The 16,610-nt window shown below is 42.0% G+C and overlaps 1 protein-coding gene across 1 annotated transcript in view; it reads right to left on the reverse strand.

The window, feature by feature from the left end:
• The window catches only part of PLCL2 (phospholipase C like 2), a 163,169-nt gene that overhangs the window by 24,057 nt on the left and 122,502 nt on the right, over positions 1–16,610 (reverse strand). Inside the window, 1 exon segment of the mRNA XM_036030604.1 lies at positions 12,979–13,054. Within this exon segment, the coding sequence (XP_035886497.1) occupies positions 12,979–13,054 (76 nt within the window).

A 16,610-nucleotide genomic window follows, 5' to 3' on the forward strand; every position in this document is an offset into this window, starting at 1 on the left:
AAAGGAAGGATGCGGGGTGAGGGGGTGCGGAGGCAAGGAAGTCAAGACTCTTCTTTTGTAAATGACTAGCCCGGCTCACGTATACAACTATTTATTTCCAAGTTACTTCATCTTGAGTAAGATTTCTTTCTATGTTTTCTAGTTCTATGTTTATGAAAAAGGATTGTAATGAAAAACTGAACTATTACCTCAGATTTTCTTTATATGTAGATTTTTCAGAAGTTATCTGTTTTTGTGATTAGCAGTCAATCTTTATAATATTGAGATACAAAAGGCTGCATCATTTTGGATGATGAATGTAATTCATGATTCATGAAGTAATAACACTAATTGGTCAGCCAATAACATTTATTGATCACACATGTGCAGGTCATTCGACTATATGCTGTCTCGAGACCCATTAAAACCCATGACGTTACATGCTGAAGGCTGCAAAAAGCTACAGATTTCTAGAAGCATGGGGAACAAGGTAGGGTAAGAGAACTAGTACTTACATTATCAGCTCATTGACATCTGTTTTTCATAAAGAAATCTTCATAATCTTGTTGTGGAGTACAATGGCTGTGTTTAAAGGCATTTGTATAGTAAATAGGGCAACAGCATTAAAATGACGATGTGAGAATACGTAACAATTGCTGCTTTTTAAAAATCGGTGCCAAAATAAACTCTGTAGGTACAACATCAAATCAGGACTTCTGTACTAGGAAAAAGAAACTATGTATGGGAGATCTTGTAGGCATACACAGACTGTCTACTGTAACGTAAAAGGTTACAGAATAAATTACAAACAACTGGTAATTTAGGATGAGATTACTTACTCCCACAAAATAAACTAAAAATAATAAATTACACAAGTTTCAATTTCTAAAACCTGAGGAAGTCCGTTCTGTGTTTGCACTTAAATGACTACATAGAAAACGAGAAGGTAACAAACACTCCTAAGGTACGAGGGATTGCCCTTGCGACTGTCACAAAATTATGAGCAATTACACTGGAAAGTTACGTAACAAGGAAGACTGGGAGGGCTGCATCATTTCCTGCACCTGGTCTGGGCTAGCCTCGGTGTCCTCAGTGACATAGTGAGAATGCTGAGCTCTGACTAAAGAAAGACTCTCTGTGTAGCTCCTGTCCTGGGGGGACACCTACTTACAAGACAGAGCCTGGGATGCAGGGCGCCTGAGCAGCCAGCACTGTTCGGTTGTGACCCTTCAAACGCCTGTGCCTATCACTGTGTTCAAACACAGAACTGGCCACTTCTGGTGGCTCTTCGTCTGGTCAACTGTACAGAGGTGAGTTTTACCTCCTGCCTTCCTATTCACGACACCAGCGATTTTTAACCTTTGTCATCTTGTGGCACACATTAACTAATTACTAACAGTCTGTGGCGCACATGTATTTGCCAATTTGACAAAAAAACAGGTATAATTTTGATTCATTCATACTAGACTGCTATTGTTGTGGTGGCTGATATGATTTTTTATTTGACAATCTGAGGGTAAAGAGGTCAGTGTCCTGATTAAATAGTTGGGTACTACATGTTTTAAAAATTCTTGGGGCACAGTGGTTGAAAATCACAGAATTACACGATTAACCCCACTGATGTGCAATTATGCAAAGTCCATAGCTGACTTGGGTTGCATGTTCTTCGCTCACCAATTATCAGTGTGTCTTTTCTCTGCCTGGCTGTGCAGCCAGTATTTTAGAGTGACGGCCCCTCCGCTCTGGGAGGGGGACTGTTCATTACACAGGTGCAGTGCCTGGAAGCAGTCCTCATTAGCAGGCCTTTCATAATGTCGGTTAAGAGAAGCCTTTACGGTTCTTAAAAGAATAAGCAGATCTGAGAGAACGACTCAAAGCAGCTTCTCTGAGCGAGTAAAAAGAACAGGACGCCATTGCTGTCCTTCCCTCAGCTGGACGCTGCTGAGGCGGACCACACAGTGGGCCCTGTGGGCATGGGGTGAAGATGCAGACCAAGGCGGCTTCTGGTGCCACCTCCGCTTCTTCCTCTGTGGCAGGAGGTGCTGAAACCAAGGGCTTTCCAGGGCCAAAACTCACGGGCTTTTCATTGGTGAATTATAGGTAAAAAAAAATCTACATCCTTTGGAATGAGAATGTTACTGAAAATTTCTTTTGTGACCCGCTACAAAATCAATATTTAAAAGTTTTAAAGTTACGGATTGAAGCCAAAGGAGATTTAATATTCTTACAGAATGTGGCTCTAAGCTTACAAGGCCCGACGCTGCAGGATGGGCTGACAGAGAGCCAGGCACCGGCGGCAAAGGAGAGGGAGGCAGGTCCTTGACTGAGTTGCTGCGGCTGCTGCTTAGTGACAAGAACTCCCACTGTGAAACAATCTTCAGGTTCAGGAACAGAAACCAGGACAATAATAATGAGGGACAAAGAAGTAGGATTATTTTCTTCTTTCAGGAACAAGTTCTACTTCCCTGTACGTTTCCAGTATCTTCTAAAAGCTCCATCGACACGTTTTCATCATAAACGTGTATATTTGGGAATCACGTGTAGTTGTTCACATCATCTTGAACTTAGTCATTGAACGTAAACATCTGTATTTTCCATTAATGTCCCATCTACTAGTCCGACTGAAACGAAATGGCACTGTGAGAGCCTCAAATCAACTGTGGCCTTGCCCAGGTTTTCTTTAAAGGCGAAATCAACATTTCGAGTCAGCTAGGAAGGAGGCAGGGAGTGAAGCAGGACTCCTTGCTTCTGCTACAACACTGCCATCAGACTAAGGCATGAGGTTCTTTCTGGCCAAAGAAACAGAAACCTCTGGTAAGTTTCTGTAAACGTCATTTGAAAATCAATTCCAACTAGGTGAATGATCCTTTGAAAAGTTTGACATGTAATACAACTGCAATAAGCTATATTATTTAACAGTCAACATACGCAATGTGTCTAAAGGCACAGAGGTTCGAAGGCTGTGAGCGTATCACACAAACGCTATGACGTGCACGGGCACGTGGGCGGATGCTCGTGGTAAGCGGTGTCCAGGAGGCAGAGGACGGTGGTGTCTCACACACAGGCCTGGCTGGGTCTGCTGCAGCTGCTCGTTCACCAAAAAAAAAAAAAACAACCCAAAAAACAAACAAAAAAATGGTCTCTGAGCCTTGACTACCCTGAGCCAAAACCCCACAATTGTGTTCCTCTGATTCCGTGACCCCAAGTGTCTGTTCCGAGGGAAAAGCTGCGGGTTATTTTTCTTCTGGAATGTTAGCCAAGAAGAAAATCTGCTCAGATTCCTTTGTGGTAAATGAGCTTGAGAACGAAGGAAGTGGACAGCAAGTCACCAAATAGCAGAGAAAGCAGGCATGGGAAACCCACACTCGGTGATTTCTACGTGAGTGTGGTTCAGTGCTGGTCTGCGGGGGATGGAGACACAGGTGTGTGACCAAAGCGCGAGGCCAGGCAGCCGGTCCACGGTGGGACCACGTAAATCATCCGGCCTTCTGGTTTATAGGTGTGATGTTAAGCTTTAAAAATTGGTCGGGCCACACAAAAGTGTATGATTTCATTTATATGTAAAGCACTGTATTTTAGAAAGGTATTGCTTCTTTCCTTCTCACTTCTCAAAATCTAAACAACTTACAATTTTTATATAGGTAGGTGTTGATTTCATGTAATTTTCCAATTATTATTTCAAAATACTTTATAACTTAAGTAATTCAGAAGTGTCTCTTGGAAAGGCTTAAAGCTTAATGACAAAAAATGAAATGTAATGCTGATACAAGGATTATGTTTTATAAAGATTAATACGAGTCAACTTTCCAAGATGGTATCACTCAATTAAGAACATCAGCACAACTGCACACAGTGGAAGGTGGTAAAAAGAAATGCCCCCTTCTATCAAGTTTCCTGCTTCCCCTCACAGACAAATGCAGATGAAAACCAAACCCATAAAAATAAGATAAAAATTGAAAAAACATGTGACATATATACAATACTAAGATGAAAGAGGATTTTGCTTTGAAGGGAGGGTGTTTCAGGCAGAAACATGGCATCATTTCCTCTTTGACTAAAACGAATGCCGTTTATTCTTGCCAAACAGAAAGCAGATGACCTTTCAAGCCTTCTGGTTGGGATTTTCTCTACCAATCTGAATGATATGAACCTAGAATATACCATGTAGCGCATGGCTGAAAGATTTTAGAATTATAATTTTAAAAAATACTCATTAAGAGAGACAGATTGATCTTAAACCAATGTACTTAAAGATTAGTTTTTCAAACGAAAATTTAAGCTTTTTTTTTTAAACCACAAACACATCCAGTACAAAAATATTTGTGTGTGTGTTGAAAATGGAAACCAAAAGCAAGAGGTAAAATTTTTCAAATGGTGACAAAAATGTATATTTATACTTTTAAGTTATTTCAAATGTCCCAAATTAGGTGTAGTGAGCTACTTCCTGGAAGATGGAATATTCCATTCAGGAGATCAATTTATCAATACAATTAAAAGTATCTCACTATAACACGGTCTCTGCACATGTCTTGTGGCATACCATCAAAGTTCCTTGAAGACAAAATGTGGATACCTGATCATTTTTCAACTAATTTGCGTATGGCCCAGGTTAAACTACGCAGCCTCTGTAAAAAAACCACATTCTGCTCCAGCACTCCAGCGGTGGAAGTTTGGGTGTGCCGCTGAAACGTGGGTGTTCATTCCATAATCCCCATGGAACATGGGAATGCCTAATTAGTTTTCATCTAGTTCCAGTTGGTAGTCTCTTTTTCTTGGCCTTCTTCCCAAGCAATTTTTGCCTTACCAAAAGCCAAATTATTTTAAGATGGATTTTGAGCTGTTATATCCTGTTCCACATGAGGTGGAAGAGATAAACCAGGTCTCTTAAATATATCCATGAAGCCCAGATGGATGACGAGAGCCCCTGGTGCCAAACCCACAGCAGTGTAATTTCTGAATGAATTACGTGAAGCAGGTCCCACTTCCTCTGCCAGCACGTTCCATCCGGGTGAATCTAGGTAAGACGAAGTTGTGTAACTTATAGTCCCTGTGGTACCTAATTACCATACCACCATTCTAGACTCCTGGCCACATGACTCACCTGGATCACAGAGGAATAATGTGTTTAGCAGGACCTTCCTCATTTCATTTCACTGAGGAGTAAAATGGCCTTCTTCACCCCAATTATACTCAATCTATTTTTTTTGGTAACCTAGGGCATCTTTGTTTGGATTGCCACTCTTAAATCAATTCTTTCCTATCCTGGTATTTGTCTGAGAAAGATGATTTATTGAGGGCTCTACTTGAATTGAGGTTCTTTAATAAACAAATATAACAGAATAGTAAAAAAAACTTACAGAAATACCAGAGTTTCTTAAAGGCAGTTTGACCCCTTCCCTGCAGAGCACCCGCTGAGATGACCGTGAGAATTGCTATTTAAATGCAAAGCGATGCTTTCAGACACTTTGGGCTCACAAAGGAAGGAGAGAGGAAGAGGTAACTGGAAAGCACTGCTTTGGGATCTGCTCACAGGACAGGTGTCCCAGGAAGGTGAAACACCCCCCAGTTTCCATCTCTTTCTTTCTTGGCATTGGGGGAGTCTGACCAGTGAAAGAACGAAGAAGCACGGAAGAAGGAAGAAGGAATATGGTGGTACAAAGAAATGGCATTTAACAAGGAGAAATACTATCAGTAAGGCCATCGGCTCTTGAAGCAGGACGGGTACAGGAAGTCATATGGTGAGACAGTGACTTTCTAGAGACCTGATGCTTATTTTGAAGTTTTGCTGTGACTTGGCTAGTTGTCAACTTTGTGACTATTCCTTCCACCCTCCCCTATCAGCAATGACGCTTCCTTTGGGGGGAAACCAAGAGGGTGGGCAGGCTGGCCAGCCACTGAAGACCTCCATACTTCCCAGCTTCCCACGGCTTCACTGAGTGTTGATTAAAGCACCTAGGAGAGGATGGGGTGATCCAGCACCCGTTTCCTCCAGGACAGGAAAGATGCTGAGGGCGCCAGAGGAGTTAGGGGCGCCTGACTCGGGTCCGCAGGTCTCGCCTTCAGGGAATCACTCTCCACCTTCAGAGTCAGGCATTAACGTTCCTCCTCGAAACTCACATGGATGGGCTGTAATATATGCATCCCACGCCACTCAATGCGATTACTTCTGTACTCTGGTGATCTTTTTAAGCAACTGTAATGAAGCCATTCCAAAATTAGACCATTGATCTTAAGTCACCGTTTTAGAGCCCGTGGGGCCCGCAGGGAATCATATAATCCCATGTCACTTACGAGGAGAAAATCAGGCAGAGAGGAGTCAAGTGACTCACCTAATTTCACACAGCAAGACGTGGGCGGCACGGAGGGTACAAGAACAGGGGTCTCTGGACCCCCGAGGAAGAACCCATCACTTCTGTGGAACAGAGCTGGGAAACAGCCTGACATAAATGAAAACAAAAGTTCCAGGCTCCCAGGTTTCCTTTTGTAAACGTTTTCAAACAGAACACTGGTGAAGTGCTTTCAGAATAAATCTTCCAGACGATTTTATGTTCGCTCTGGTGGGCAACATAATGATGTGAGCAAACCAGGTGATAGATGGTGACAGGTTACTTATCTGGCAACGTCAGCTCCTAAAAACACACTGAGATCCAAGGAGCTGGCGAAATAAAAAAGGCCTCTGAGCAATCAAATCCAGGTCACGTAGGTCTGGCCTGACAGTCTGCCTCTTCTCCCCACATGGAAGTGCGCGGAACTCTCGTCTGCTTTTAGGGAAGATAAATCTATCAAGCTCGGTCACGGGGGGACACCAACTGCTCAGCAGAACAGAAGCAGTAAATTAGGAAGGAAAATAGCAAGTGGAGTACAAACAGTCAGAAATTCAGTACAAATTAGCAGTAGGAAGTGAAATTTGAATGAGATGGAATTTAATTATTAACCCTGGAAATGGGACCCAAACAGACAGAGCAAGGCCATTGGTGTTCGGGTTAAGGGTCCTCCAAAACGCAAAGGGTCCTGGGGAAATGGCCACATTGAATGGGAGAGCAATAATAATAGATGCCACTTTGGGTGACCCCAAGTCATCGAAAGTTCAAATTCATTTTGGCAAAGCAATTTTAAGAAAGCAGGGATGTATAGAATCCATTATAGAAAGATTCCCATTAAACTGATTAAAATGAAGGGTAATTAAAGCTTTCATTATTTGGAAAGCTACCTTGCATCCCACCTCACTCAGCAATGATGCAACCCTGCCATGCATGAGACTGCCTTAGAGCTTTTAGAAAAGCAGCTTCTATTTATAAATAGGTAGGCGGTGGGGGTAGGGGGGCTGGGTTTTCTTTCATTTAGAGCTTCGTCTTCCCTCAGTCATTCTGAAAGAGAACCAGTTCTCATGCCAGGAGAGGAACCAGGCTCTCACCCACCCAGCCACCCAGGCACACAGGCTTCCTCTGGGCACCGGGCCTGCCCATGAGGCCAGGGAGGCTGGCAGGGGTGCTCATCAGTAACTTCACCTGACGCCCAGCACGGTCCCCTAGCCCTGCAGGTGTGGTCCATGTCTTCACCAGGAACATCTTTAGTCCCAGATTCCTGCAGCAGCCTCTGTTTTTTTATTCCTTCCTTTCTTTTTAATTGAGTAATTTGTTATCAGAATTCTGCATACACACAAAGAGCCAAATAACTGTCCTAGCTGCCCCTCTCAGAAGCAGTTATATACGAGCCCTTCAGCTGAGTTTTGTTTCCTTCTTTAGTATTTATTGTCCACATTTCTAAGTGACATGCTGATATGGTTTAGTTACATTTTTTTTCCCAAGCATCGCCTGTTCAACTCCCATAGGAAGGATGAGAATTTTGCTATTTTTAACTCTCCTACTGTCAGGACACAGGTGGTCTCTTGGCCATCTGGGGTCTCACTGCTTCCTAACCCAGCTTTGGGACAGCTCTCCTTTATCCTGGCCTTTACCCTAATTTCCAGTGCCACGTGGTGCCACCGAGTTCTGAGCTGGTGGGGGTGGCCTGCAGGGTCCACCAGCCTGCTTGTCAGGCCCCGCCCCAGCCACTGGCTCCAGGTCACCTCGCCTGAGTCAGCTCAGTCAGTTATCACTTGTCAGTTGTTTTTAGTTTCCAAAATTTTTTGGCTTTCTTTTTTGTGTGTATGTGTGTGGTCCTTGTGGGTTTATGCCTTAAAACAACAACAATAACAAACCCCAACAAACCCCAGCAAACCTCAACAAACCGACAACCGAAAAACCCCTATCATTTTAATAAGGCTCAGAAGGGAGTGGAGAACAAATGCTGATGTTAATTCATCTTTGACAGGAAGCATGTCATTGATTTCTACTTTTTTTCCCCAGAAAACAAATTATTTTCCACTTAAATTCACCTGATAAAATTATCCAACTCACTGAGGCAAAGCAGTTTGAGTTTCTTTCTAGATCATCTTTCTATCCTTTATGAAACAGATCAATAGAGCAACTAAAAAGGAAATTAAAATTCAATGACAGTCTGCCTTTCTGGCCATTGAGACAGAGAGAGAGAGAGTTGGCTGCCCTGCATGTGTTCCTCACTAATCTCCAACTTCACTACTTCTTGGAAGAACAAGCATTTGTTAGATTTAGAATGAGTGTCTGAGTGTATTCAGCTGTGCTCATTAATTTGTACATACTCATTCTTGTAGCCACGAAACTTCTTACCTACCTTTCTCACTCAGTGGCGGCCCAGACCCACTCATTCCACATCACTCCTGCAGACCTAACATTTCATTAGTCCTCTTTCCCAGCACTGCCGACCTCTGACTGAGCAAGGCCCCCACACCCTTGCCCCATCCTGGTTCCCTCTTTCACTTCCTCACACCAAAGCTGGTGCTGTCCTAGGGCAGTAGGCACTTCCCTGTCCACCTTCTCAACAGCAAACACTCCTCTCCTCCTCAGAATTCCTCTCAGCGTCATAGCCTTCTATATTTTCTGAGAAGAAGAGGGCCCCTCCTTCTTTCTAAGGTCAAGTGTGGCAAGGGTTATACCTGATTCCTTCCCTCCTTACTTCTTCATCCCTCTCTCATTTTTTTCTCGTCTTCCTCTTTTCCTCCTCTCTGGATCTTTCCTATTTCTGGGAACACGGTTTTCTTAAGATTTCCCTTTGACTCTGACCCTCTGTGCTGCTGTATTCTCTTGTTAAAAGAGAGCTACAGAGGCTTCCCCAACGCCCAGTGGGTGGTTGTCCCCTCTGCCCTCCCTGTGATCCATCCCTTCGGGTCATCTGCCTTCATGGGCCTCGCCTACCTGGGCTGGAGCTCACCTCTCTACCTTCCTTTCCTGCCTCATCCCCTCTTCTCAAATAATATCAACATGCACGTTTCTATATCCAAAAAATCAGCTGCACAGCCAGGAGTCTGAACCTGTCCAACTGGGCGCACTTTTTAACATGCGACTGTAGGTGGGAGTGTAACTCCTTATTTTTACTTAATTGTTTCATCAGAATATAAATTAGTGCTTATCTAATAAGAATAAAAATTAGCATTTAAAAGTTTGAAGTACTTCTGAAATAATCCTCTTGTACAGCACTTTGGTGACCTATATCTTCATTTTGTCACTGTGAGATTAAGTTATGCAAGCAGAAGAGCAATTACTTACTAAAAGTAAAATCTTATGCAAATGACTTTAAGTCCAATACCAATTAGCAATTCTTCATATGACTAATGACTATACGCCCTTGTGGTAACTGTAAACACGAGAAAGAAAAGATCAAGGGTCTTTAAAATAAACACTTGGATGACGGAGGGGCTGTGTAGGCGGTCAGCAGGAACTGTGAAACCAAAAGATAATCATTAGAAATGTGTCACTATAGACAATGGGATACTACTTGTCCCTGAGAGAAGACGAAATACTGCCATTTGAGACAATATGGATGGACCTTGAGAATATTAAGCTAAATGAAATAAGTAGGTCAGAAAAAGCTAAGAACCATACGATTGCACTCCCATGTGGGATATAAAACTGAAACTCACAGACACAGACAGCAGTATGGTGGTTACCAGCAGGAACGGGGGCGGGGGTAGTAAAGGGGAACAAATATTTGGTGACGGAAGATGATTTGACTTTGGGTGGTGGGCACGCACGAGGCAATACACAGATGATACACTTAAAATCTATAACTTTACTAACCAATTCCACCCTAATAAATTTAATTCAAAATAAAAGATAATCATTATATGTTTCTAAAGATCTTTAAAGATCTTTGCAGAGCAATGCAAACCATTACACAGTGGTTTTTCTCTGCCCTGCCTCCCAAGCAAAAATCTTTAATAGATAAGACTCTTCAGTGTTTTAAATACAAGTAAATATATCCGTTACTAAAATCAAATAGAAGAAGAACATAAAGCTACATTATGTTAGAAATTATCAAACTCCATAAACCAATGAAGTTGCAAAGAATTGACAAAATGTCCATTAATAAACAGTTCTTTTTTCTAATAAATGCAATTTCAAATTCCAATAGTCCATAATTCTCACAGTAATAACAGTTCTCATACTTATCAAATACTCAATAAAAGTCGAATCACACTTAGTCAGTTAATATTTGGGTAGCACGTTAGAACAGATGTCATGGGTAAAGTCCAGAGAGTAACTCAAAAGGCAGAGCTGGCGCCGCAGGAGGTTACTATCCTATTTGGAAGGTGGCATACGTTAGTGAAATACAGGATAACTGAAGAAGCTCTATCAGCTGAAGGGCTGAAGAGAATGGTTAGGGAACATAAATGCGGGAATCATAAAAGGTCTCCTGAGGGACTGACTGTTGAGACAAAAAGAAGACAAGTACAGATTGGCCGAGAGGAGGGAGAGAGAAGTCTTACCAGAGGAATGGCTTGTGAAAATCTGACTCAGTAGAAACACACGAGGAATGGAGAAGGGCGGCCCAAAGGCCAGGCTGCAAGGACACTGTGCCCTCCTTTCCTTCGTCACAGCTTCCAATAGCACCCCCAGCCGGGTTCTGCCCATGAAAATTCTCTGCACACAGCTATTCCAGTCATCTCAAAGCTCAATCTCTCTCCCATTCTGCAAACAATCAATGGCTCCCACTGCCCCACAAACCAAGTGCAGACTACTGAGTGACACAGCAAGTTCTAAGCACGTTCAACTGTGTGTGGCTACTTTCTTATCTATGGTTCAATTGGAAGGTTCTAGAAGGCAAAACCAATCTTGTTTGTTTGTTGATAAGCAAATACCTCTTACAAATACCTTATGCATAATAGAAGTTCAAAAGATAGTTACTAAATGAACAGATGATTTAGTTAATGAATTTCATATGACACTGTCAAAATGGGTGGACTGGCAGGTAGATGACCTTGTGTGGGAAGTCAGAAATTTAAAATTAATACCACAGACTTTCTAGCGAGCTAATAGATGATTTTGTGTAGGGTAGTGTTGTGATAAAAATGGTGTTTGAAGTAACTTCTTTGAGGTCTGGTTATAGGAAATATTACCCCAGAAGTAGAAAGATCACTTTGTTAATAATGTTTTAATAACAAAATGAGTAAAACAAGATGAGAATTTTTGTCTATTTATTAGTTGCTAATGTGTATATTCCTTCAATAAACACCAAAAAAACCCACCTGTCACATATATCTTTATCTTTAATCTATTTTAAACAAGTTTATTCTGATATAAACTTTTTTTTTCCCCAGGCTAGGTAATAGTTATAGTGTCTTGATTTTAAAGAACATCAACCAAAAACCTTAGAAATTAAGGAGAGATATTCTTATTTACGAACTACAAATCTCCACATTAAAATCTTCCAAATTGATACTCAAACAAAATTTGAAAATTGAAAGAACTCCATTTTGTCTGTTCTTATTACAATGCAGAATACTTGATTTTTTTGGCTTTATCACAGCTAAAATTAATTAGATGCTTGTTTACGTAAGTAGAATTTTATAACCTAGTATAACATTTGGATGTTAAATTAATGAATTCGTAGGCATTCAAAAATGTCAATGCATTAAAAAGTGTTAAGAGATTGTAACTGGTGCCCATTCTCCCTTCTAAGAACTGATACTTTCTCTGCTCAAGCCTCACCCTTCCTACCAGGTGCTAAAATGTCATGTTATACCGAGAAGAGATTAGTGAGGAGGTTCTCAACCTTGGCTGTTCATTAGAAAAACCTGGGAGCTTTTAACAGCTATGAATTCTTAAGCCACACTCCAGATTAATGTCAATATATCTGAAAAGACACCACCCTCGCCATCCGACCCTGGCCCTGGTGCTTTGTTATCCGGGCTTGAGAACCAGTGAATCAGTACTTTCTTTAGCTATGGAGAAATAATTGTGATATCTGATTTCTTCATTCTTGATATAGTATCAATAGGATGGAGTAGCTTAGAGGCAAAATACGGGGGGTGGGGGACAAAAAGCCAGAATTTTTTAAATAAAAAATTGTGTATTTATTCTTACATGTTTAAACTTCAGTCACCTTCAAAGTACTCTCCATTTGATGCAATACACCTATGGAGACTTTTTTTTCCCACTGCTCAGAACAGTTTTTGAACTCCTTGATTCTGATACCTTTTAGTGCTTCTACTGCTTTTTATTTCACCTCTTCCACATTGGCAAAATGTTTCCCGTTGAGGGCTTTTTTCATCCAGGGAAACAGAAAAAAGTAGCTCAGGGCAAGATCCGGTGAATAGGGAGGGTGGGACCTGGGGCTCATGCTGGTTTTGGTCAAAAACTGCTGAACACTCAGTGAAGTGTGGGCAGGTGTGTTTGTAAATCTCCCATCATGAAATGGGCAAACACATTGGAAGAGTCTTCAAAAAAATTCACTGAAGCCAAACGCAGTTTCTTACGCCAGCTACTACACCAATATAGACGGGTTCTGAAAACACTCACCTAGCAGGAGAAGCCTGTGCTACAAGGGGCCAGCCCTCTGGAAGATAATTCTGGGTCTTTGGGTTTCCCCCTTGTACATGATGCTGCTAAATTCATTTTAAAGAAAAGACCAACTTGCACTTACCTGCCTTCTGACAATGTACAATCTTTTCATACACAGCATCTGCATTTTCGATCAGGGCCTTGAGGGACTGGATCATCTGCAAAGGAACGTCCGGACATGAGGTTACACCTGACCGTGACACACCATCTGCACACGTGCATGAGGCTCTTCACTAAACTCAGGCAGAAGCTCTTTTATCTGACTTCCCACTGGTCAAGTTCAAATGTGTATGTGAAGAATGAAGAGACCATGCACCGCCACAGGATGGTTTAAACAAGACCGTGAGTGTGAAGTTTCAGGTACAGGGAGCCTAATCCACACTGAGCCAGGACAGAACTGAGTTCACTTCAGTGTGAAAAGCTACAAGTATATGTGTGCACAGAGTGTTTTAAATCATTATTTTCAGTCATTTATTTTAACGTTGTCATCTTATTGAGAGTTTCAACAACCTGCACACCTTACCCTTTTCAGCCGAAATGCCTTCCTCTGGAGATTAGTTTATGACTTACAATGAGGATAAAAAATGCAGCTTTTATTTGACCCATCACTAATGATATATATTTTAATTCTCCTCTCAATGACTTTAAAAATTCAATTTTGAGCTCTTGTTCCAAATTACATGTGCTTGTTTTAAGAGCCAAGCTGGCATAAGAAAAAGTATCAGGGCAGAACTGACCGATTATTTCACTCACCAAAGTGTTGGGAAAGGGGCATCAGAAGTCGTTTTTTTGCTCTAAAGTTACTGGGAAAATCGGACAGCCAGATCCAGCTCTGCTCAGATGGGCACACTGATTAACGCTCGCCTCAGAGCGTTGTGTTTAAATGTCCAACTATTTTGCATTATAATATTATTCATCTATTTTTCATGACCGCCCTTCTAAATAACAAATACCAATCCACCATTCTTCATTTCTTTAAATTCTGCCTCATTGTTCTTTGTAGTATTTATCACTGGCTGCCATAATTATTTTACAGAAACTAAATATATGTAGGTTGGATACTTTGTATAACTCAAGGAACATCATATTTTGATTAGTTACTTATTTATACTAAAGCATAATCAACATGCCTCTTAAGAAGTGCACCAGGTTCTTAAAGTGTCACACAGCATCCATCACCTTCCACTGTTCTCAGAAAATCATAGTAAACATCCAAAGGTTTGAAGGCCAAAGCAGGTGTTCGTTTACGGCCTCATTCATTTTTCATGGGAGGCCTATCATAGGCAGCCCCTGCGCAGGAAGTAGGGACACAGTGACCTACAGGACGAAGCCCATTTTCAGGGAGCTCACGGCCTAGTGGTGGGGCTTGTAATTCAGTGTTTCCACATTCATTCTTCAAGATCTGAGTCATTGCTGTAAATTAAAATATTCTAGCTTGACATATTGAGCAGGCCGTGATAAAAACGAATAGTTAAGCACTCAATTATACTGATATGAAGTCATTTGTACTGTTATATAATTTGCACACTGAAAAGGTTCATCTCCGTCATCGGTAACCTTTTCCAGCTTTGATGTCAAGCCAAATGAGAGATGAAGAACCAAGGACTTCTTCAAGTAAGGATATGGTTGCCACAGCTCACTCTCCAGGAAGTGGCCCACCGTGCTCCCATCATTCAAATACAAAAAAGGAAAACAAAAATACAAGCCATGAAATGAACCTGGTCATGAAAAAAAGGGGCGGAACAGGGTGATAACAGGAGGAAGAGAGGAAAACCAAACAGTGGCATTCAGCACAGGCTCATGCGCATACACAACCTGTGGGGGAAAAGGTGTTCGAAACAGATTCACACAGGAGGTGGGGCAGGAGCAGGAAGAGCACAGGCTTATATGAGTTCAAATCCTGGTTCTGCTGTTCATTAGCTTTGTCACTAGGAGAAGACATTAAAAGTCATGGAACCATCCTTTCCTACCTGTAAAATGTATGTAAGACAGAACCGTGATAAGGTTGTGAGGAGTCAATGAGAGAATGCACGGGACTGGCACAGTGAAGACCCTTGTGACTGGCTGACGTCACAGTTGAATCCTCGTTTATTCAGGGGCCTGACATTTTCTGGCATCCCAAAATTAGCTGAATGAGTATGACTTCCTTTCATATATTCACTGGCAGTGTTTCAAACACCCATCACTAATTTTAGTTTTACTTAAAAAGCCTAGTGTGATGAAGCCCAGAGAAACAACAAACTGCGTGATTATTCTTGAAAGCATCTTCCAGATTAAACTATCACCGAAAGTTAAATAGCTATGCACCTTTTGCTATAAAATACATACAAGGCTTTAAGACACCCACATCTGTCTCAAGGGGCTAGAGAGCAAAGCTCACCAGCCTCCTATGCTCTGTAATACTTGGAGGAAAAGTCCTTTGTTCTTGGGACAATCATCTTCTGAAATCTCTAAGTGGGACCCTGAACTAGTGCTGAGAATAAAGAAAGAGGAGTTGCTGACCCAGCGCTATGAGCAAACAGCAATCACAGTAACATGTGGCATTTTCATTGCAGCCCACATGCTTTTGGGTGACAGCTACGGCAGGTTGGTGGGATATTTAATGGTGGTGTCCTGGCATCCATAGTGATGCTCTATTTGTGGCTTGGACTTCAATACAAAAGTTCATCTCCTAATAATGGCAGTGAAAACCATGCCCACCCTCCCCCCACCCCACCCTTAGTCATGAGCAGTATATAAAATCTGAAGATGGCTAATGCAACAGTATGGAGAATGCAGACACAGTGAAAAGTCAGCCCTCAAGTTTGTAAGTAAACAGCAGCAGGTATCTGCAGGTCATGTTAGAGGGGAGTCTTGGAGGGAAGACCCTAGGAGAAAGTAGGAACACAGCTAGCAAAACTTAGACAAGGCAGGAAGAAAACTTATCCAGATCTTAGGAGAGGTGATTCTCTTTGACATACCTGTTATTAAAGGTTTTCACCACTTCCTTTGGGAAGAGGAACTGTCAATTTATATCTTTTTATAGTTTGAGGGCAGTATATTTGGGTGTGGACTTGTAATGAAATGAACATATGGCAGTTGCTAGTTTTCATCTAGTGCCTCAGTTCATTCACCCGCAACTCTTGCAGTATTTGCATAAGTTCTTCTCGAGTGAGACAGCTCCTCTAGGTATTCTTAAGGAAACTCTCTGGACTGTGAGCTCCTTCCAATAAACGCACTAGGTCAAGGGTCCCGAGGGCTGAGAGGGCAGGGCCAGGCTTTCCCGCCTGCCAGCTGGCTGATGTCTTGTTTCATTCAGCTGACAACTATGGCTGAATGGAGAGAGCACATGGCGCTGAGGACACAGCAGGGACGTGATCGGGGTGCCATTAGATTTAGTGCGGACCAATCTCTGTCCAGGTCTGCTACTGCGTAACAACTTGTGATGACAAATAGCACAAGTGCTGATGAATCCAAACAGAAGTAATTCAAGGCCTCCTCTGCATCAAGTACATACTTGCTGTGTTCTATTTCATTTAATGCTCACAAAATCCACGTGAGGTAGGTATTTAGGGTGTTAGTTTTACAGACGTGAACACTGGAGACCTGTGAGGTAGGCAACTTTCCCAGGTCATCTGGTATTATGGACAAAGGGACTGTAACTAATAAACAATGGAATTGGCATTCCGTTTGACCTTAGAGCCTCTGCTTTTCCCATAGCACCATGGGAGGTCT

The sequence above is a fragment of the Phyllostomus discolor genome, chromosome 7 (assembly GCF_004126475.2).
Source record: "Phyllostomus discolor isolate MPI-MPIP mPhyDis1 chromosome 7, mPhyDis1.pri.v3, whole genome shotgun sequence".
NCBI lineage: Eukaryota > Metazoa > Chordata > Mammalia > Chiroptera > Phyllostomidae > Phyllostomus > Phyllostomus discolor.